At 45.6% G+C, this 22,909-nt stretch overlaps 2 protein-coding genes across 4 annotated transcripts; one reads left to right on the top strand and one right to left on the bottom strand.

Annotated features, from left to right (window-relative positions):
* Positions 1–4,928: 4,928 nt before the first annotated feature.
* On the bottom strand, positions 4,929–14,113 carry FAM183A (family with sequence similarity 183 member A). 3 transcript variants are annotated; one of them, XM_045584699.1, is made up of 4 exons: positions 13,984–14,113; positions 11,473–11,532; positions 8,935–9,038; positions 4,929–5,121 (listed from the first exon to the last, which is right to left on the bottom strand). In XM_045584699.1, the coding sequence occupies exons 1-4, from the start codon at positions 14,078–14,080 to the stop codon at positions 5,011–5,013; spliced, it is 372 nt and encodes a 123-aa protein (XP_045440655.1). In that variant the 5' UTR covers positions 14,081–14,113; the 3' UTR covers positions 4,929–5,010. The 3 variants fall into 3 exon arrangements, with proteins under 3 accessions (XP_045440655.1, XP_036302135.1, XP_036302136.1); XM_036446242.2 differs by lacking the exon at positions 13,984–14,113 and adding an exon at positions 13,621–13,880; XM_036446243.2 differs by lacking the exons at positions 11,473–11,532; positions 13,984–14,113 and adding an exon at positions 13,621–13,884.
* Positions 14,114–14,236: 123 nt separating this feature from the next.
* On the top strand, positions 14,237–15,595 carry LOC118723672 (spermine synthase-like). The gene has a single exon (XM_036446240.2). The coding sequence runs from the start codon at positions 14,237–14,239 to the stop codon at positions 15,347–15,349; it is 1,113 nt and encodes a 370-aa protein (XP_036302133.1). The 3' UTR covers positions 15,350–15,595.
* Positions 15,596–22,909: the final 7,314 nt, after the last annotated feature.

Genomic DNA, 22,909 nt, shown 5'->3' with positions numbered 1-22,909 from the left:
TCATCTGCTGACGTGGACTCCTTGCTTTTTATTAACACAAATTGTCCTAAAGCAAGGTAGGTATACATATCAAATGGTAAGGTTTGGTATATCAGAATCCATTGGCAGGTTGGAGGAATTGCCTAAGGCAGTTCAGATGTTTGGCCAGTAGGAGGCAATAACATATAGATTGAAATGCCCTCAGCTGTCTGGCAGCAAGCAATCATTTATGCATCCATTTCAGGTTTGGGGAAATGCCCTCAGCCATTTCCAGATGATTCAGCCCTGCTGACTTGCTGGAATTGGCTTCCGGCACCGTACTCCCCTGTGTCTTAGCCCATGCCTCCTACCATTTTCTAGTATCTAAGAAAGGGAACATGGGAGGTGAATTTTCTACCTCTGCATTTCTCAAGTTACTTTTAATTTGGTGGGTAGGCCTTTCCCTGAGAATGTTTCTTTGTCCCGGGGCTCTAGTGTTGCCACTGAGAAGGCCATATCCCTTCCAGTTCTCATTCTTTGAAGCTTTTTTCCAGCCTGTCATCTGAACTGCCATTGGCCATGCCTTGGTGGCCCCTTTGAACGGTGTTCGCAAGAATGCGCTCTTCCATTCTGGTGAATTTCATAAGGGATAGCTTCCCCCTATTTTCTTTGTTCTGCAATTTCTTTAGATGTTGAAATCTGATTGTGTTTATATTTAAATTCTCCTTTGGGGGAAGATTTCTTTGATTCTTTTTTTCTGATCATTTTATTGAATACTTACTTTAGCATTCACTTTTCAGTTTATACCCAAGAGTTCTTCGTTTCTAATTGATTCTCACATCATTTTACTCTCGTTCTATAGCTATGGGCTACTGTCATCTCTCTCAGAAGATGAATTATAGTTTTGGTTTTGAAGAGGTTTCTTTTGTTCCCTTCATTCTATTACCTTGGAATTCCCTGAACCCCTCTGTGCATTTGTGTTTCCCTTTTTATGTTGAGTTTCTAGAACAAAAACAGTGAATTTAGTTAGCTTTTGTAAACTAATTTCACATAAAATTCTGAGTGAAGATGAAATTATTTCCCTCGACTTATTTATGACTCTACAATATTAGCAAGTGGAGTAAAGCACAGGATTTCAAACCAAGGAGTCTTGAATTTGTTAGAAACTTTGAATTATGTTTGGAAGATGTTGAAAGTTTTAAGAAAGAACAACATAGGTTAATAGCATTTCACAAAGGTAAGGCCAAAAGTAAGTCATTACTGCTATGTACATTTCGGCCCTCAGTGTAGTCAGGGTGCAGGCACTGTCATTCCTCATGTTCTTTAGAATACTGCTTCATGCAATGCAAGGTAACAACCTAGCAGTCTCCAGTACCCAGGATAGATAGGCTGTTCTTGGTTCAGTTCCAATATCCATGGGTTCTTGTTACCAAGTGCAATTAAATCATAGTTTTTCAACAACACTTCAAATTGCAATTGTCAAAGTATTGTTAACTGTGAGAACCTGCAGAAAGTAGTAACTTCTATTAGCCTTTCAGTCCCAAGTCACTTTGTGAGTTACAGATGAGATGGTAACAATTACACAGTCTAGGTGATTGGTCACCGCATAGACAAGCAATGTGTAGAATTGTGTTGCCTCTGTTTTGCCCAGCAATGAACCTACATGGCATTTTACAAAAGTATATAATTGAGAGAATGGGTGAACGAAGATGAAAGTGCAGTAAAGGAATGGAAAATGATAAGGCTAGAAGCAAGATTTGAAAAGCATGCAAATGGAGTTGAAGTCCACTGAGGTGGGTGTGGGGACTCTGCTGTCATACCAGAGTGACTGTGCAGCAAGCACTGGGAGACATAGTGAGGAGGGTGTCCCAGAAATAGCGGCACTGGCAAAAATATAGAAGGGACTAGGAGACACTTTGTCACATTGAAAGTAGAAATGAAATGTTGGAAACCAAATTTAGAAACAAGCAAAGCAATATGCTGGGGTGTAGAAATGATGCCTGCTCCATGTCATGTATAAAAACAAAAAAGGCAAGCACTTTTTTTTACAAGAAACATTTGATTCTCAATGTTTTGTTTTCATTTTCTTATGCATTTAACAAGATGTTTAATAGTTCGACAGAAATTGAAAAACCATGAATATATTTTGAAGAAAGCATAAAAAGTGGACTAATAGATGTAAATAGTAGGAGTAGGTTCCAGAGTCTTTTCATCATAATGTCCTTAGCTCTGAAAGTGGAAGTGCTCATGGTGCTCCTGCTTGTGTTTCTTTAAATAGCGCAGCTACATTTCATCTGCTTTCACCTTCCCAATATCACCAGGGGAGAGGGGGGCGTTACTTTGTACACAGGCTTCTCTAAAAAGACATAATCTTCACTTTGCACAGTAGGGCAGGACCACACAGTGACCACCTCCTGGAACCATGCAAAGTGACTTTAATGAATTTTGACAACATTTTTTTAAATGTTGGGGGTTGTACAAGGAGCTTCCATGCCTCTCGGCCCACCATCCTCCCAGCACCAGGAAGTGTTTGCAAATACAGAAGCCCTGTAGTTAGTATAAGGTTCTCACTCTTCCCAACTGGTGGGCGTAGTTATGACATTACTGGCACCTGTCACAGAGACATCTCTAAGACATTGAGCCATCAATCAGCGCCTGCCAAAAGTGTCCTGGAGCCCTTCCTGTTCTGCCCTGGGTCCAACCCTCTCCTGTTCCTCCCCTTAAAAAGACCCCAGACCAGCCACTCCCAACTCCTTCAATTCTGATTTCTCTACCTCTGTAATGAGTCCCGCTCATTACTGGGGAATAAACTTTACTTTAAAACTCGTTGGTGATCAGTTTCCTGCACCTCAAACCTTACAGTTGGCAGGGTTTATGGAAGGTTCATCATGTAGGCATGACTGAATAAACCATGACCATTAGTGAGAAAGTCAATCTGCAACCCTTATTCACCCCCCAGAAGGTGGTGGTGGGACTGAGAGTTAGGGACTTAGAAGCAAGACCTTGTTCTGGTGAGCAGCCCCCATTTTGGATCTACCTGGAGAGGCTGCCAAGAGTCAACTCATTACAACAAAAGCATTCCTGTCACTGTTGTTACATATGAAACTGCTCAGGATTTAGGAGCTCTGTGTTAGGAACCAGAGAAAGGAAACATCTATGATACCATGTCACCCACTAATCTTTGACCATGGATCCCTTAGAGCAGAGATTTTCAACTAGTGTCCTACAAGAATTTTTAAAAATAAGTACCTGAGCTGAAACCGGTTTGACTCGGTGGATAGAACGTTGGCTTGCGGTCTGAAAGGTCCCAGATTCGATTCCGGTCAAGGGCATGTACCTTGGTTGTGGGCACATCCCCAGTGGGGGGTGTGCAGGAGGCAGCTGGTTGATGTTTCTAACTATCCCTCTCCCTCCTAGTAAAAAAATCAATAAAATATATTTTTTTAAAATAAAATTAAAAAATGCAACACCTGACTTTCCCTTAGGTTGTCAAGTTAAAAAATGACAACAGTCAACACATCCATAGTTGTCTGGTGTGAACGAATCAAAATTAAACCTATTTTTTGTTAGATTGGCAACAATGATCTTTTTTGGTATGCTGCAGAATTTCAGTAATTTATGTGTGCCATGAGGTGAAAAGGGTTGGAAATTGCTGTCCTGTAGCAAAAGGATATTGGCCCATTTCTAGATCGCCATATGGGCATTAATAATTAGCCTAGTCAAGTGGTTGGCAAACCGTAGCTCGCAAGCCACCTGTGGCTCTTTGGCCCCTTGAGTGTGGCTCTTTCACAAGATACCATGGCCTGGGCGAGTCTATTTTAAAGAAGTGGCATTAGAAGAAGTTTAAGTTTAAAAAATTTGGCTCTCAAAAGAAATTTCAATCATCGTATTGTTGGTATTTGGCTCTGTTGACTAATGAGTTTGCCAACCACTGGCCTAGTCCATGACATTGTATGAAGGTGTCTCCTGGAGAAGGCTGCCCAGAGCAGAAGTGATTGCAGCCATAGATGGCTTCACCCTTTCAGCAGCCAAGTGGGAGAGAGACGGGCGCCTCGCTGAAACTGCAGCATAATGACGGGCTAGGCTGGGAAGGGAGCATGGAGCCTCCATGTCCTCCCTGGGTGCACCACTCTCCCAACACCTCCCGTGCTGCCAGGCTGGCCGTTCCCTGGCTCTTTTAGAAAGGACCTTTAAATGAGTCTGTGTGGGGTCTTTTCTTTAGAGCTGGTTTATTTTTCCAGAGGATTCCATTAACTTCAAACCCTGGGCAAGAATGCAGTATAGGAATGGGCTAGGGATTCAATCTTCTTTCAGATTTTCATACCTCCTTCCTATTCTGTGCTTTCCTTAGTTCCCTGAACGCTGGGCTTCCCACATTTCCCTAAGAATGACCCTCCAGCACGGGAGACGTTAAGTGCCTGGATGCTGGAGTGGACTTACCGGAAAACACAGATATTTACATTATGACACATTAACATCAACAAAATTACAGTTATGAAGTATCAGTGAAAATAATTTTATGGTTGGGGCCACCACAACATGAGGAACTGTATTAAAGGTCGCGGCATTAGAAAGGTTGAGAACCATGGATCTAGAAGCTGCCAAGAGTCACCTCACCAACATCCATGGTCATTTCCCTGCTTCACACCCGCCTTGTCTAAGGGTCCGAGGAGGACTGGGACGTGGGTTCTGTGCTGAGAGGTGTCCCATTGAGCTTGTTTCTGGCGGCTCACACCCTCTCACCACCTTTCTAGCCCCATCAGTGTTCTTGGTTACCAATGTCTCTCCTCTCTGTTGTAGATTCATACTTTTGGTATCTCTATTTCCTTTACTAGGGTCTGGGAAGGCAGAGGAGATGTTTTTGCAGTTAGTTTTCCATCTTTAATGGAACTTCTCTGACTAGTTTATAAGGTTAAGGACTTGAACCAGTGGACATGGGCAGAAAGGAAAAGGTAAGACTGGAGAATGCTGACTTTAAAGGGAAGGACCTTTATTTATCTGGGCAGCACGCACTTTGGACATGAAAGGTGGTCAGACACCACTGCTGGCAAACTACTTGTGGCGATCATCTTCTCCCAAGCTCCACAGTTTAGCCTTGTACAGAGTGATGTCATTGTAGACCTTGAAGTGGTTCAGCCTGGTGTCATCACGTTCTGGGTTGACCTAGACAGGAGAATGTGTCAGAGATTGGCCTGTGGGAAGGGGGAAGACTTGGGGGAGGTTTGAAGTTGATGGGCCTGGACTTGAATCAAGGCCCACTCTGCTGATGCACACCCCCTGGTTCTCTTCCTTGCAAAACCCAGTTTGCGAAATGAAGACAACACTGACATCAAAAGAGCTGCAGGACTGAGGAGAATATCCTGGGCAAAGTTGCTGCCCTCCTCTTTGCACTGCCTAAACTGGAGGCCTATGGACTCTTTCCCCCACTGGACCGTGAGCTCCAGGGGCAGGTGCTGTTTGTTTTAGTCACTGCTTATTCCTGCACCTAGAACAGTATGCAGCACACACTAGTGAATGTTCAAAGGGAAGTAGGGGAGGATGTGTGCATGCAGGGGAGGGTTTACTTACAGTGAATAAAAGAAGAGGATTGTGAAGGAAAGAAGGCGAATTAAAAACCATCTAAGTTACCGTGTTTCCCCGAAAATAAGACATCCTCTGAAAATAAGACCTACTTACAGGTTTCCTTCTGAGTGAAATATAAGGCATCCCCCCGAAAATAAGGCCCCCCTAGGCTAAACATGAGAGATTTGGTCCACTGATTCTGAAAGAAATGGAGTCACAAGAAATGCACCAGGAAATTCAGGAATTGGATTGTTATGATGATGTTTCAGAAGATGATGACATGATTGTCGTTGAATAAATGAGTAAATTCTTGATACTGTAGGATTCACAGTTTGTCTGGTTTGTGTTGACAACTACCGTACTACCATATCGTATACAGGTAATAAATTTCCTTTATTTTCATTTAACAATAAATGTGTACTGTATTCTTCTTCATGGAAAAATAAGACATCCCCTGAAAATAAGACCTAGCACATCTTTGGGAGCAAAAATTAGTATAGGACACTGTCTTATTTTCGGGGAAAGAGGGTAGATAATTTTGTAACTTCTAAAAGTATGACAAAGCACAATAATCTGTACATATTTGTGAATGAATGAATGTGTTGTAATTACATCCAGAACTGAGTAAGTAAGAGTGGCATGTAAATGGTATAGAAGCTCCACGGTGCAATTAACCTAAAGGACACTCATTCAGCACAAGTTACTAGGAGACCAGAGGCTGACGGTATTCCCTGAGTGTGCTTCTCCAGTGTCCTATTATTGGGGGGTGGGAGTTCTCTTCCTGTGTAGGCTGGGGTCCTGCCCTAAGCGAATCTGGGGCCAATTAAGCCTCTTCTGCCCTCCATTGCATCACTCGGAAACTCCCATGCAATTAACTTTATGCTTGCACAAAGGATGCAATGGTATTGGGGTATACTTTACTCTGCCTCCAGCGCCATCTTGTGGTAGTGTCTCTGGATTTTGAAGATGAACATGTTAGCTTATTTGCAGACCCTTCACAACTCCATGGTGGAGACCTGATGTGGGGGCCACACAATCAGTCATCCTCAAGGCTATGGAGGTTTAGCAGGGCAGGCTGGCCACTGCAGTCACACCTGTGACTGTCATTGCATGGGAGCCTGCTGCGAGATGTACTTTTTCCAAGATACATTTCCACATGCACACTCTGTACCCCAGGGAGCCAGGCCTTTATCTCTAAAAAACAACAAAGAACAATGAGCTAGATTACTGTGCTTCGTCATAATTTTAGATGTTGCAAAATTATCTAACTTGGATGGTTTTTAATTCGCCTTCTTTCCTTCACAATCCTCCTCTTCTTTTATTCACTGTAAGTGAACCCCTCCCCGCCTGCATGCACACATCCTCCCCTACTTCCCTTTGAACATTTGTCTCTTCCCCAGCCTCTCCCTCTAGACTCAGCCCCTCTGTGAGTGTGGTGGGGCTCCCGCTGGAACCCTCACCCTGCCTCCCCAAGTCTCCTCTCTGCACGGCGATGCCCCGTGTCTGAAGAGCAGCTGCTGCAAGTGCACTGGCAGGACGGACTAACGGAGACACTCAGCCCATGCCCATGCAGTCGTCCTGCGGCAGAGCCACTTGCCCTGGGCTGGAGTGTAGAAATGGTGGAGAAGGCCAGGCCCCCAGAGAGAAAGAAGAGAAGGACCGGGTCCGGGGAGTGGTGGGAAGGCTGTACACTACGTAACTACTCAGTAGACAAAGACAACCAGGAATAAGCCAAGGGGTCAGGGGACGCCCCTGATGGCTCTCGGTGGGGCCATGTGCCTTCTTTTCTATTCTTCATTGACAGCATAATAGCCCATCGTTATGAGCACTTACCACGTGCTAGGTACTATCCTAGCAAGTTACATACATTTCTGGTTAATCCTCACAACAAACCTTCAAGTATTGATGTTTTTATCCCCATTTGATAGTAAATAAATGGATTCTTGGAGTTTTACTTCATACAGCTAGAAAGTGGTGGAGCTGGGATTTGAACTCAGGCTGTCTGGCTCCAGAGCCAGCATGTTCCACTGAATTGAGTTGAGCTGTAATAGCAGGAGGCACAGGGTGCTGCAGAAGCACCAGGGCAGTGCCCAACTCTGCCAGTGGGGGGCAGAAATCCCTTAGTGGGACTTCATGGAAGAGGTGACTCCTGAGCTGTGTGGAGGATGAGCAGGACTTCCCCAAGTAGTGGCTGGGGGTCCAGAGCAGGGCTGCAGGAGCAGCACATGTGGAGATACAGGGAGCGCAAGCTCGTGGCACCTTCGAGGCCATGAAGGAAGTTCCAGTACAGCTGTGGAACATCATGCCACCCACAAAATACACAGATGCACTAAAATCCTCGTGTTAAAAAGCACAACATTTAGGGGGAAATGCAAAAGGACAGTTAGTTGTTTTGTAACTCGGGATGTTGAAGGTTTTCCTAAGCAAGGCACAAAACCCAGAAACCGTAATGCAAAACATTGGCATGCTGCCTACGTACAAAACTAAATCTCTATGTGATGGAGACAAAGCAGGTTTAAAAGATAAGACTGGCAGGAAGTTCTTCGAGAAACTTTAAAACTTTCTATTTAAAAGTCTACATTTTTTCCCCTTAGTAACAGAAGCCCTGTATCATTTAGGGTGACGATGTGCTAAGGCTCCTGGCAGGTAGTGGGGACCTTTCAATCCAGGGGGTGAGTACTGTTGCCATCATTCCCACATTACAGGGAAGGGGGAGAACTTAGAGGTGTTAAATGACATGGCCAAGACCAGACTACTAAGTACTGGTAGAGCAAATTCAGGCAGTTTTCAGCAACCTTTGTTCAATCAACACTTTCACGGTGAAAAGGTTAGAGAGAATAAAACGGGGCAGAGAAAACGTATTGTGCTTGGCAGATATCTTGCAGAAAGCTTGCAGCCTTGAACACCACGTAGCCTAGATAACAGCTAGACATCTGGCACAGGGACAAGCCCAGGACGGACCGGACCCTCACGTCAGCAGAATGGCTTGCCGCCAGCAAGGACTAATAAAAACCTTCCTCTCCCTTCTGTTTCCGCCTATTCCTTTCTTGGACTCGGCCCACCTGCACCCACGTGCCTGGCATAAAATTTCTTTTGATACATGATGGCCTCAAGTCATAGGTGCACGACCCAGGCCCACTCCGAACCTCTCACACAGGACTCACTATGTGGCAGGCACTGTTTTTGCACCTTACAAATCCTTCCTCATTTATTCCTCATAACCTTGAGATGTGTCCTGTGCTATCTCGTTTACACGGAGAAAACGGAGTTATAAAATAGCTCGGTCACTTATTCAGCGTCACACGGCTAGCAAATGGTAGCCGGAGTTCAAAGCCAGGCATCGGGTGCATACTCTGCTCTCTCAGCCCCCAAGCTCTGTTGCCTTCGAGCTTCCTAAGGAAAGGAGACACTTACCAAGGGCTCTGAGAACCAGCCATATTCTTGGTTTTCAGTCTGTGTCTCGGGGTATTTCTTCCTGGGCACCTGGGAGGTATGGTGAATAATATTCAGAAACCTGTCTGGAGGACAGGACAGGAGTTAGAAAGTCAGTCTTTGAGAATGAAAACTGGTCTTGTGCCCTTTTCACTCCTTAGGGGCAGAGCACCTGGGCCCGGAGGCTTGCTTAGGCCTCATGCCAAGGGTGTCTGGTTCCTCCATTCATTTTTCAACAAATGTATGTTCAGCACAAACTGTGCCAGGCATTGTCTGGGCCCTGGAGGGAGAGCAGAGTGAGACAGACATGGTCCCTGCTCTCCTGGAGCCCCCAGTCTGGGAGAGGGGACAGGGGACACAATGTACAGGCACACAAGCAAACGCGACAGTGGCAATCAGTGAGGTGAACTGTGAAGAAGGGGGCAGTCGAAGGGGCCCACAGAGATCCGCTGGCGAAGTCTACGAGATCTTCAGAGGATGCCTCTCTGGATGTCAAGCAGGAGCCAGCCCTGAGAGGCAGAGAAAGAGTACACCACTGCTGGCATGAGAACAAAGGCCTGAGGCATGAATGAGCTTGGACAATGTAGCTGTGGGCCAAAGGGTGAGGAGGGCTGTAAGAAGTAAAGCCAGCCCCGGCTGGTTGCTCAATGGTTAGAGCGTCAGCCCACAGACCAAAGAGGCATGGGCTCAATTTCCAGGGTAAAAGGTACATACCATACGTCAGTTGCAGGTGCAGGAGGCAACCAATCAATGTGTCCTTCTCTCCCGCTCTTCCCTCCCTCCCACTCTCTCTAGAAATCAATGGGGAAAAATATCCTCTGACAAGGATTAAAAAATAAAAAACAAACCAACAAAATTAAGGTCTAATTCTTTTGTATTGAAATAAGTCTGGCTGCCAACACCAGGTATATTTGAAGCTCCACAGCTTAAAGAATCAAAGAATTTCCATTTTTAATTCATACCTTATCAAATCTCAATTTGAGAGAGGCAGCTTGACATCAGGAAGAAACGGGGGTTTATAGTGGGACATTCTGGATCTTCTATTATTAGCTTGTCAAGGGCTTTAACGTCTCTGGCTCTCACTTTGCTCATTCTGTAAAATGGGAGTCAAATACCCACTTCAACAAGGTGACTGGGAATGGACGGAAGGAGTGTGAATGAAGGGCCTGTGCATCCGATCGACCAAGCTCATCCTTAGCAAAAAGGAGCTAGTAGTGAACTTCTGCCTGGCTTTCAAGACCTCACTACCTGACATTTTTCTTATTGCTACCAGTCCCCAGCTCCTGTCCTTTACCTAGGCTGGTGTCTTCCCTACAGATAAGAGCCATACCTTTTAATTGTGCTCTTTTGATAGTTCACGTTACTTGTCTGTCTCCACGCTGCTGTGTGATCATTCATGCTTCCCCGACCCCACACCTCCCGCCCCACCCTCCTACACGTCCTACATCCTTTCTCCATCATGTTTTACTCTGAGAACACAGAGGGGAAGGAGAGAAGCTTTCCATAAAATATTTCTCTTCCCTCATTCCCACACATGGCCAGTGTCCACCTATGTATTGTGGCCCTGCCAAACTACTCAGAGTTCTATGGCCATGGTGATGTGTCTCGTTTCTGTGCCTTTCCATGGACCTTGGAATGTCTTTCCTCGTCACCCTGTTACCACCTCCTTTAAGAAGACTTTCCAAAACCACACTGCCTGACTTAGGCACCTGTTTTCCATGCTGCTGCCATCCCATGCCTAGTCTCTAATCTATTCGTCTCTTCTTCACTGTGATATGAGATCTCCTCTCCAGTCCCATCACATAGTGCTATCACACAGTGACTATTACTTAGTAATAATGAAAATAATTACATGAATCTACAATTACTGATCACCATGTACCAGATAAACACTTGAAGTATTTTGTTTAATCCTCACAACAACCCTAAGAGATAAGCTCAGGGAGGCATAAAAATCTTGCCCAGGCCCTGGTCTGGTAGCTCAGTTGGTTAGTGTGGTCATGGTACACCAAGGTTTAGGGGTGACCCACAGTCAGAGAACATATAAGAATCAACCAAGGAATGCATAAATAAGTGGCACAACAAATCAATGTGTTTCTCCCTCCCTCTCTCCCTCCTTTCCTTCCCTTTCCTTCCTCCCTTCCTTTCTCTAACTAAAATAAGTAAATAAAATTAAAAGAAAAATTCTTTGTCCATAGTCACACAGTTCATGAGCAGCAGAACCAGGATTTGAATTAAATATGATTCCAAAATTTGTGTTTATAACAGCTAATGTTTGATGAATGAATGAATGAAATGTTATGGTCATTAGAAACATGTCTGCTGGCTTGAAAGTGAATAAACTGGAACTGTGGTGGAATATGTCCACCTCTTATGAGCTGGGTTAGATGACTCCAGTTTTCAGATGATCTAAGCAGAGGATTGTTTTTTGCTCCCAGGTGAGACCCCCCTGAGAGGATTGTGCAGCCACCTGCCCCTCTCTGTTCTATCTCAGTGGTGTTCTCAAACCCCAGGACCTACCATCTGCAGGTTCCTCCAGGTTATCATGCCAAGACATGGGCTTTCTGGTGATTGTGTGAACTAGAGAGAAAATAGCAACACAAGTTCACGTTAAAACACTAATCCTTGCCCTCTCTAAGACCCACAGTAGGCCAGACACCCACTTAGTATTTTCTCAGTGACTGTCACATGCCAGATATGGTGCTGGACATGAGGGAATAAGGCCCTCAAGGAACTCACATGTGGCTACTTGAATTTGAACACTTAAATACAATTAAAAATTAATTCCTAAGTCACACTAGGCACATTTCAAATGCTCAATAGCACATGTGACTAATGGCTACCATTTTGGGCAGTACATTTTCATCACTGCAGACCATTCTCTTGGACAACATTATTGTTCGGGGATGTAGCAAACAAGGTAAACCAGAGTGAGGCCACATGGTGACAGAGGTACAGAATCCATGGACATCTACTCAGCTGGTAGTTACTGGTGCCCTGGCGACAGGGAAGGTCTCCATTCTATTTGTGGTGATATACACAAATAAACCATTTTAGGCAAATCCAAGCAAGATGCAGAACAATAAAGCAGGTTCTGTGGATAGAGTTGGTGGTGGGGTGGGGATAGAAGATACATTAAAGCAGAGCCCAGCATAAAGTGTGCTGGGTGAAGATCTGGGAAGAATCCAGAGTGACACTGGTGGGCTGAGAAACATCTAAAAGGCCAGAGTAATTCGCGAGGAGGGGTGTAGGTAGAGAGTGGGAGGAAATGACAGAGGCCAGAAAGAACCAGTGGTCTCCAAAGTGATTTTATCTCAAACTCCTAGCAAAAAACTCCTGAGCCTACATCCCTATGATTATCAGTATATTAATAAAGCATAATTTCTTTTTTTCTACATAAAAGTAAACATAAATACAAGTTCTAGTATTTTCTCACTGTACCACAATGGACCATATTCGTCACGTTTTCAAGGGGCGGAGTTAGGAGAGTAATGCTTTCCCCTGAGGGATTTAAATTGTTGGAATGGACCAAACTTAAACAAAAATGTTATCCTGAATTTAGTGGTTAGGGACTCCACTGGAAAACCAGGTTAAACTGTAAGAAAAGTGAAGACATTAGATTTGTTTGACTGTTGTAATCATTTCACTATGTATATCAAAACATCCCATAATGTGCCTTAAATATATTCAATTTTAAAGTTAAAAATGACATTACATTTTTCTCTATGGGCTGCAAGGGACTAGAGTTAATTTAGTTTAGAAGTTGGGGGTAGAAGTTCAGGAAGAAGGAACCATTTTTATAAGGTAAAGAGGTTTGGGATGACTGGATGTGTTAGGAAATCCATTTATTTAGACGATGGGAGAGAAGGGAGCACGTGGCTGGTGCAGAGCAGGCACTGAACTATTTCTCAAAGGAAGAGTGTATGGGTGGGGAGGAGAGCGAGGATGAAGCTGGTGGGCCACAGAGGCAGAGCCACAGATCAGCTCAAACCTCAGCTCAGAAGCTGTGGGGCCCCTGAGGGTTTCACAGAGGGATGGCGGGAACAAATTAGCGTGTTAGCATAGCTCTGTAGCCTGCAGTGTGTAGAGGTTGGAGGAGAGGGGAGCTTGGAAGAAAAGAGTAGTTAGGAGCCCATCAGATCAGGCCAGGCAGAGTGAGGAGGCTCTTTGAGGCCTGGGGATGAGCATGGGGAGAGAGGGCAGAATTAAGTGAGGAGAGGTGCGATGTCTCCATGTGCACGGTGGTGTGTTTCACTGAGGAAGGAACACAGGAGGGGAGGGTGATAGAAACGTTAATAACCGGGACTGTAGGGACTGAGATGTGGAGTCTAAGGCAATTTAGAAACCTGGAAAAAAAAAAAACAAACAAACCCTCAAACGTCTGCTCTGTTAAAAAACAAACTAAAATTACAGGCAAAACAAAATACATAAAATCCTGCCAAACACAATATTTCAAACACAAAATTACAAAGAGCCTTTCAACTTTTTTACAACAACAAAAAATATTTCATCATGCCTATTTAAACAAAAATATATCTAATACATCTGATATGATGTGGGGGGAGACACCCTCGACCTCTCTTTTCCCCACACACACCCCATACTCCGGCCTCTTCCCAGCGTCCCACCTCCCTCTTTCCCCTTCCTCAACCCCGCCGCACCCCTCACCCTTGCGCAGGGGGTTCACGTGATACTCCGTGTAGAGTTTCTGGCTTCGCAACTCTTTGATGTACAATTCCTGCAAGATCTCGTTGTGACGCACCTCATCCAGCATCACCTTTTCCTTGTGGTGTCCGGCCATGGCCTTGGCCCGGCTGGGTCTGCCCCGGCTTCCCCTCACCGCCCCCGAGGCTCGCGCAGTGCCGGGCCCCCACCCGCCGCGCCCTCGGGCTCTCAGCCCCAGGCTGTCTCCGAGGCAACAGCGTCCTGGACTCGCTGCCCCGTAGACCTCACTCCGGCCCGCCGGCCCCGCCCCCTTTCCCAAGCCCCGCCTCCTCCCCAAGCCCCGCCTCCTTGGGGCGCCGGACTCACCTTCCGCCACTTCTCTGGACGTAGCCTGGCGACGGGCACCGCCCCTGGATGCGACCGGAAAAGGACCTTCCCCGACGCGGCCGAGCGGGGCGGCCATGGACGTAGGATTGCGACTCACCTGGGCCCGTCGTTGACTGCGGCAGTTTTTGGAAGGGGTCGCGCGGAATCCTCTCCAGCGTCCGGGCGTCCCGCCGCCGCCGCCCCGAGCGGCTGCGAGGTCCCGGCGGCCGCTCCCTCTGGGCCGGGCCGCAGGATGGCCGCTGCGCGGCACCGCACCCTGGACTTCCTGCTGGGCGGCCCGGCCCGCGGCGAGGCCGTCCTCGCGGCCCTGCGGCCCGTGTTCCAGGAGCGGGGCATGGCCGAGTCGCTGCACACCTGGCCGGACCACGGCTGCTTAGCGACCTACGTCAGCGCCAACGGCAGCTTCGCCAACGTGAGGATTTACCCTCACGGGCTGGTGTCGCTGGACCTGCAGAGTTATGGGGGCGAGGGCGATGGCGATGCGCAGGCCCAGGAGGGGGACGACAGCCTTCTGGACCAGGTAGAAGCGAGAATGAAAGACCTGAACCGGGATGGCCCCGGCAAAGTGAAGCGGCTGCCACCCCTGGTCCGGGGAGGGGCCGTGGACCGCTACTGGCCCACGGCGGACGGCCGCCTGGTGGAGTACGACATCGACGCGGTGGTGTACGATGAAGACTCGCCTTATCAGAACATCAAAATCCTGCACTCGAAGCAGTATGGGAATATCCTCATCCTGAGCGGGGACGTCAACCTGGCCGAGAGCGACTGGGTCTACACCCACGCCATCATGGGCAGCGGCAAAGAGGATTACGCCGGCAAGGACGTGCTGATCCTGGGAGGCGGAGACGGGGGCATCTTGTGTGAGATAGTCAAACTGAAACCAAAGATGGCCACGATGGTAGAGATCGACCAGATGGTGATCGACGGGTGTAGGAAATACATGCGGAAAACGTGCGGCGACGTCTTGGACAGCCTCACGGGAGACTGCTATCAGGTTCTCGTCGAAGACTGCATCCCGGTGCTGAAGAGGTACGCCGAAGAAGGCAGAGCGTTTGATTACGTGATTAATGATCTGACCGCCGTTCCAATCTCCACATCTCCCGAGCAAGAGTCCACGTGGGAGTTCCTCAGGCTGATTCTGGACCTCTCGATGAGAGTACTGAAGCAGGATGGGAAGTATTTTACGCAGGGGAACTGTGTCAATTTGACGGAAGCCCTGTCAGTCTACGAACAACAGCTTGGATGCCTCTACTGCCCTGTGGAGTTCTCCAAGGAAGTGGTCTGTGTCCCGTCATACTTGGAGCTGTGGGTGTTTTACACTGTTTGGAAGAAAGCTCAACCTTGAAGAGCGACATGCCCTTATCCCGTATGTTGCAAATAGTCTTCCTGACCTTCATGGGCTGCACATGCCATGGAATGGAGTCAGGCAATTGCTGGTGATTTTCTTCAAGGTTTTTTTTTTTTTTTTTTTTTATTGTTGTTGTTTTGTTTTTGTTTTTGTCTAATTATTACTTTTAATTTAAAAAAGCAAATGGAAAAAGTATATTTTTATGAGCTAGGGTGCTTTTGTGTGTGAAAGCCAGCTGAAGATGAGACAGTTTGGAAGAAGGCTGCTCAATGAACCCCTAGAATATGACTTTGTTACTTTTTAAAAATGCATGGGCTTGGCTACACCTTTTGATAGCCTAAGGGCAAGTTTACATGTAAAGAAGTTTGCTTCTCAATTCCCAGAGCAGAAAAAAAAAAAAAAATGCATGGGCTTTTCTTGTGTTTTTTGTTTTGTTTTGTTAGACTTTGCTTGTTTGGAGGAATGAACATCATTGTTTTGTTCTGGAGGAAAGTCTCTATGATGTTTCCCAAAAAGTTAACTTAAGACATTAAACTTTGGTGATTATGCCCAGCTGGTGTGGCTCAATGGCTGTCATCCTATGACTAGGGAGTAACTGTTCAATTCCTGGTCAGGGCACGTGCCAGGTTGCAGTTTTAATCCCCAGTGGGGTGTGTGCAGGAGGCAGCCAATCAGTGAGTCTCTCATCCTTGATGTTTCTATCTTTCTTTCCCTCTCCCTTCCTCCCTAAAATCAATTTATATATATATATTTGATGCTTATAAGAAATAGTTAAAAAGGAATGAATTAGCAATGCATTGATTAAAATTGCAAGTGAGAAAAAAATATGAAACAAAGAAACCTATGTCACTTTAAAGCTGATGCCCAGAATCCAACCCTCTACCTGTCTCAGAAAACAGCAGGGGCCTCATATCTAAGAAGACATTCTGACCCAGATCATCATGTGATAATATAGACAGAATAACCGTTTCCTAACTTAGGTAACTGGGGGACTTCATAGTTTATTTTTAATTGTGGTAAAATATACATAAAAGATTACCATCTGAGCCATTCTCAAGTGCACAGTTGAGTAGTGTTAAGTGTATGCACATTGTGTGCGAACATCTCCAGAACTTTTTCTTACCCAATAAACAATTCCCCATTTTCCCTACCCCCCAGCTTCTGGCAACTATCACTTTCTCTTTTATGAATATGTCTACTCTTAGATACCTTATATAACATAGTTTATTTTAAAAGAACAAAAACAGGCCTCGCATAAAGAAAGGAGCCACCGTTGGTTTTAAAAGTAAGCATCTCAACACTTGACTCCAAAGCCCGTGCTCTCCCCCAGTCCTTCCTTCCTTCTTTCTTGCACCCATTCATTCATGACACCGTGTGCTCCAGGAAGTGTTTAGGTCTGGGAGACACGGTGCTGGACATGACAGGGGTGTGAGTCATAGCTCCTCTGTTTCACTTTTACTTTTCCTCTATAATTATGGTCAGCTTGTGAAGTTACCCAAAACTCTATCTTAGAATTTTGATTGAAATTGCATGGAAGCTATATATCAGTTTGAGGAGAGTACTTTAAAAAATACATACCAGGTATTCTTCTGATGCTGTCATCTGGGCAGAGTCTGTACACGTCCTTTCCTTGTGGATTCTGCTACCTGCCGCAATCCGGAGTGCAGGCAGCAGACTGAGAGAGGCGCCACCTTCAGGGCTGTGCAGAAAACAATGGACCGTTCCCTTTATCGCATTTTTCAAGAGCAGAACTTTATAGAATTCCAAGGTTCAAGAATTTTAAGATTAAATAATAATTTTAAAAAAGGCATTTTAGAGAAACCAGCCTAAAAGAACCTTGAGTCCTTCTATATGGATGAAAGGGACTTTTGTGCCTTGTGTGTGAGTTCTCAGGGGCCACCCACTCTTGCCTCCAGTTTAATTTGGGGTAAATCTATTGTACTTAACTCTTTTAGAGATCAGATTAGATGCTTTCCACTCTTCACTGTTCCTGCTGTTTTCTCTGTGGTCACCAGACGGAGTTCCATGGAGAAGCTAATGGCAAAGATAGAGGCCTCTGCAGGCTGAGTGATCAGGCAAACGAGGAAAGAAACAGACTCTAGCCGAAACTGGTTTGGCTCAGTGGATAGAGCATCAGCCTGCGGACTGAAAGGTCCTGGGTTCGATTCCGGTCAAGGGTATGTACTTTGGTTGCAGGCACATCCCCAGTAGGGGGTGTGCAGGAGGCAGCTGATCCATGAGACTCTCTCATCGATGTTTCTAGCTCTCTATCCCTCTCTCTTCCTCTCTGTAAAAGGTCAATAAAATATATTAAAAAAAAAAAAAAGGAAAAAAAAAGACTATGGAAATGAAAATTTGTTAAAGGTGTCTTGGACATCTGGAGATGATTGATAGGATGAGGATGAGGACACAATACAACCAAGATTGGTCATGGCTGAAAACGGGGCTTCCTATAAGTAATTGAGCTTACCCTCTAAGCTGAATGTTGGTAGGCCATCTTCTCGAATGCCTTATGTCTGCCAGGTCAGGCTAATGTAATCCACTGTCCTAGGAATTCTGAACTGCACCAGAACTGTCCACAGGTAGGGAAAGGATCTCTCTAGGGTTATATTTATGAATTAGGAGGTCTGGATGGGGAGCAAGCTGGGGTGTTGGTGAGGAGCAGAGACCAACATATTAGGAAGAGGGGCTATTTGGGAGGAGAAAGGGCAAAGATAGAGGAATAAGTAGGGAGATCACTGCGAACAGAGTGGAAAGAGGGTAGTCTGGAAGGCACATAAGAACTGGGTAGGTAGATAACATGGATGGGGTAGTGGAAAGAGTTCCCACCATCCAAAGGAGGGAGAGTGGTAGGGCAGAAAATACAAAGAGGTGAGTGCCACATGGGAGGAGAGCCAGGCGAATTCAGATCCAGTTTAGGAAGGTTGCTTAGAAGATGAATTTTTTTAGGAACATAAGGAGGCCGGAGTTGAGATGAAGAAATTTGAGGTAGCTTGCGTCTCATTTTCCCAAAATAGTACTCATCTTGTCAAAAGGAGGGACTGCACATAAGCTCTGACCTTGGCCTGCAGTTATCTCACCTACTAGCCCTCGCCTCATCTGGCGGCAGAATGCCCATTATGACACGCACACAGCTCTGCGTTGGGCAAGTCAGGAGGCCCCATGAAACCAGAGAGATGGTCCCCGTTTCTGGTGATCAGGGAAAATAACAGGAATGGGACTATAATAGTTGTTCACATTCCCTGGGAAAACGTGTACCTATGCCCCTCAGTTGGCAAAGATTGATCAAAGGGCTAAGATAGAGTTAGGGCATTGGGACCCAGGAGAATGGATCCGAGGCAGGATTGGACAAAGTGGGGAGAACTCAATATTCCATTTTACTTACTACATTTTTCAAAGGCTTTTCCTATAATTTATATCACTCTATGAATATGAGGCATCAGAGAAGAGATAATCTATAATGATAAAAGCATAATATGCTAATTAGACTTGACAGCTGAACGTCCTTCCAGACAAAGCCGCAGTGGCTGCGAGGGCCAAGGGCCAAAGGCAGGCAGCTGTGGTGGCTGCAAAAGCCGAGGACAGGCAGCTGCTGTGGCCAGCTGTGGCCAGCAGCGGCAGCCGGCAGCCGAGGCAGAGTTGATAGGGGCGGCACCTTCCCCTGATCAGCCCAGTTGCCTCCTGCAGAGGCTTAGCAGACTGTGGCTTAGCCATCTCAGTGGGACATCTGAGGGCTCCTGGACTGTGAGAGAGGGCAGGCCCGGCTGAGGGACCCCCAACTCCCCAGAGCATGAATTTCCATGCACTGAGCCTCTATGTCCATAATATGCTGATGAGGAAGTTGAAGCCAGAGAGGGAAGTGTATAGCAAGGCAGCAGACCAGAACTTGGGCCAAAACTCTAACAGTAGGGGGCATGTAGGAAGAGGCAGAAAATGGCTCAGAGCACTGAGAAGAAGCATGACCTTCCATTTTTGGACAGGATGTTGTAAGGGTGCTTCAGAGCAGAATCTTACAGTGTACTTTTGGTTAGTGACTGTGGTTCCTAGATTGATTTGTTGCCTGACCCTAATGGTACTAGAAACACAGGGCCAAGGCCCATAGGATGGCTGCCCATTCCTGATGCCTAGTGGCAGTTTTTGGCTTTCTTATTCACTGCTCACAACGCCTACTTTATGTCTGATGATTTATGGGCTATTGCACCCTCCCTCTCTATTTTGTCTGTGGGAATTCTCTCCCCTGAAAACTCCTGGTTCCTTTGAGCATCACCCAAATCATAAACCCCTTTGGCTCCCTATTCTTTTCTGTGTACTCTTTTAAAAAAAAAATATATTTTATTGATTTTTCACAGAGAGGAAGGGAGAGGGATAGATAGCTAGAAACATCGATGAGAGAGAATCATTGACCAGCTGCCTCCTGCACCTCCCTCCCCCACTGGGGATGTGCCTGCAACCACTATACATGCCCTTGATCGGAATCGAACCTAGGACCCTTCAGTCCCCAGACCAACGCTCTATCCACTGAGCCAAACCGATTCCGGCTCCGTGTACTTTTTTTTTTTTCAGAGCAAATAAAACTATTTCCTTTTTTTTTTTTCAAAGTCTGATTTTAATCCAGACTGAACAAGCAAGCAGAAAAGTGAGAAAGCTAACTGTAGGTATGCCAAATGTAAAGGCTTTTACCTGCACATTTTCAAGCCATCCTTTTGTTACATGCATTTTATTTTTAGGGGAAGAAGATTTTGACATTAGGTAAAAATAGGACTGAGATGGTACCACATTATAGTAAAAGTATTAGAAATATGATCCTCAAGATGTATCAATTATAAGCTAGATGAAAATTTGAGTGACAAAGATCTAGCAAAATTCTTTAGTGAAAAAGTCAAATGCAATTCATGCTACCAAATAAAAATAAGAAAGCCATATAAATAGAGCAGAATAATGTCCTAGGCTTTTGGGTAATAAGGTTAGTGAAATTGAACAATTTCAAATTGCAATAAATCCTAAGTAAAGAGTCTTGGTTGTTTAGTTGAGAATTCCAACTTTTTCTTTTCTTTTAAAAAAAATATTTTTATTGATTTCAGAGAGGGAGAAGGAGAGAGAGAGAGACATCAGTGATGAGAGAGAATCATTGATTGGCTGCCTCCTGCACGCCCCACACTGGGGATCGAGCCTACAACCCAGGTATGTGCCCTGACTGGAAATTGAACTGTGACCTCCTGGTTCATAGGTGGCTGCTCAATGAGCTATGCCAGCTGGGCCCAACGTTTTCTTTTAATGACATTTTAAAAGTCCTTGGTATCAAATAACACCTGGATACGTAAATCAGTTAATGACATATTCTAAGACTTTAATGCCAGAGATTTTTATGATTGCAATTCATATTTTAAAACCAATTCTTTGAGACACTAAATGTAAAACTAAATGCAAGCTACTGTATGTACTCACATCTTCAAAAGTAATGCTACATTTCTGCAATAATATGTATTTCCAGGCAAAGACGTTTTCCTTCAAGGAAAGCTGAATTTAAAGGATAAACTTCTAACCAGCTAGCATCACTTTCAATGTTTCATTTATTTTAGAATCAATTTTATTGTAGCCCAAACAGTGGAATTAATTGTGTATAACATACAATTTTTTATATATACACATTTTAAATTATAGGAAATAAAGTTTATTTTGGCAAATAGCGTGAAGCAAAATTAAAGTTGCATACACTAGTAAAATAACTGAACATCCTTAATTTGGCATAAGTGTTTCACATTTCCTAAATCACCATAACCTAAACTGCTAGCAAAATTCTGATTTTATAAAACTGATAACATTGGAACTTAACTTGCTGTTGTTGCTTACGGTCCGATTCCCAACAAAACTTTTCATAAGCTTCTTTGATCTCTGGGCCCATCTCATTATCAATATCATCCAAATATGGATCACTAGCCCCTGATAAATCTCCTCCATTTTCTTCATAATCTGGAAAAAGAATTTTTTTCTCTTTCAAGTAACTCTTGATATTTCTCTTGGTAATCTGCATCAGCTGCAGTTGAAGGAACACCATCAGATGTATGAAATATTGGTTCATGCCCTGACTGGTTTGGCTCAGTGGATAGAGCATCTGCCTACAGACTGAAGGGTCCCAGGTTCGATTCCGGTCAAGGGCATGTACCTTGGTTGCAGGCACATCCCCAGTGCGGGATGTGCAGGAGGCAGCTGATCAATGTTTCTCTCTCGTTGATGTTTCTAACTCTCTATACCTCTCCCTTCCTCTCTGTAAAAAATCAATAAAAATATATTTTTAAAAAAATGTTGTTTCATTCATAAAATAGGATCATTTCACGTATTGCTCCTCTGTATGCTGAGGTTTCATGGACTCTGCCCCAGTTACTGACTGGAGTTTTATAAGCTTTAAGAGCATCTGTTTTACATCTCTGCTGCAATGTGCATCCAGGACATCTTCAATTCTCTGAATAATTTCTGTCATTTCCCACATAAATTATCATTATAGGATTAGAAAAGAGGGCATTCAGCAGCTTCTGAAGACAAACCCGAGAAATATCTGCTCTTGATCTCTGCCTGCTGGACCCGAGAGCAAGGACATTGGGCAGGTACAGAAACTCACCAGGGCAGAAAGTGCTGGATGCTTAGGAAGAGGCAAAATGGTAAAAATAAGAGCCCTGCCCTCAGGGTAACCTGTTCTCCCCTAGCTTATCACTGGTCATGTGGTTTGATCCTGGATCTTTCATGTCTCTGGACAGGCAGTTTAGAACCCCTGGCCTTTTCCTCCCTAAAGATAACATCTAGACCTTAGTCATATGTCAGCTCTCCAGGCCCAGAAAAGCAGCAAAACCAGACAGGTGGCCCATGGCTACCCGAGGATCAGCTACATTGACAATGACCCCTTGAAAGAGCACACCAGGAATGCTGATGAATATTCTATTAAGGCTACAGGGGCTGATGGGGAACTGGCATTGGGCTCCTGGTGCGGGCTGGCCTGGGCTGGTGCGTGGGGCTTTGGGCTGTGGTGGCACCTGGTGCCGGCTCGCTTCCACAGGCCCTGCTCTGCTCGGTAGGCCCTCTCGTTTCTAGAAACCACCAGCCCCAGGCCTGTTCCCTCTGCAACCAGGCCAAGCAGACTAGCACCTGGGGTTCTTTTGAAACCATGGGACATGCTCCTCCTTCGAGGGCCCAGGGTGCTGCTCTTCTCAGGATAGTGCAGGGGCTTCTGAAGAGGAGGGTGCTGTCCCTGCTTGGTCCTCTGTGCACCTTACATCCGCAGGGAGCCAAGCCATCTGCAGCATCCACAGCAGAGCGCCTGCCCTCCCCTTGGACTCTCTCTCTATATATATATAAAAACCAAGCAACCAGAATGTCTGTAACAACCCATCACTATGGCACGCACTGCGGTGGTCAACCAGCCCGATCAGGGCTCCAATCGGTCCCCCAACCACTCACAACCCCTCCCCCTGGCCAGCTGGCCCCGCCCCTGATTCCCCCCATCGGGGTGGGCTGGCTGGACTCCACCATGCATGAATTTGTGCACCAGGCCTCTAGTGTTATATG

Source organism: Pipistrellus kuhlii, unplaced genomic scaffold (genome assembly GCF_014108245.1).
Source record: "Pipistrellus kuhlii isolate mPipKuh1 unplaced genomic scaffold, mPipKuh1.p scaffold_m20_p_2, whole genome shotgun sequence".
Taxonomy (NCBI): domain Eukaryota; kingdom Metazoa; phylum Chordata; class Mammalia; order Chiroptera; family Vespertilionidae; genus Pipistrellus; species Pipistrellus kuhlii.
Note: the sequence above shows the minus strand (reverse complement) of the source record. Positions and strands in the feature narration are given on the sequence as shown.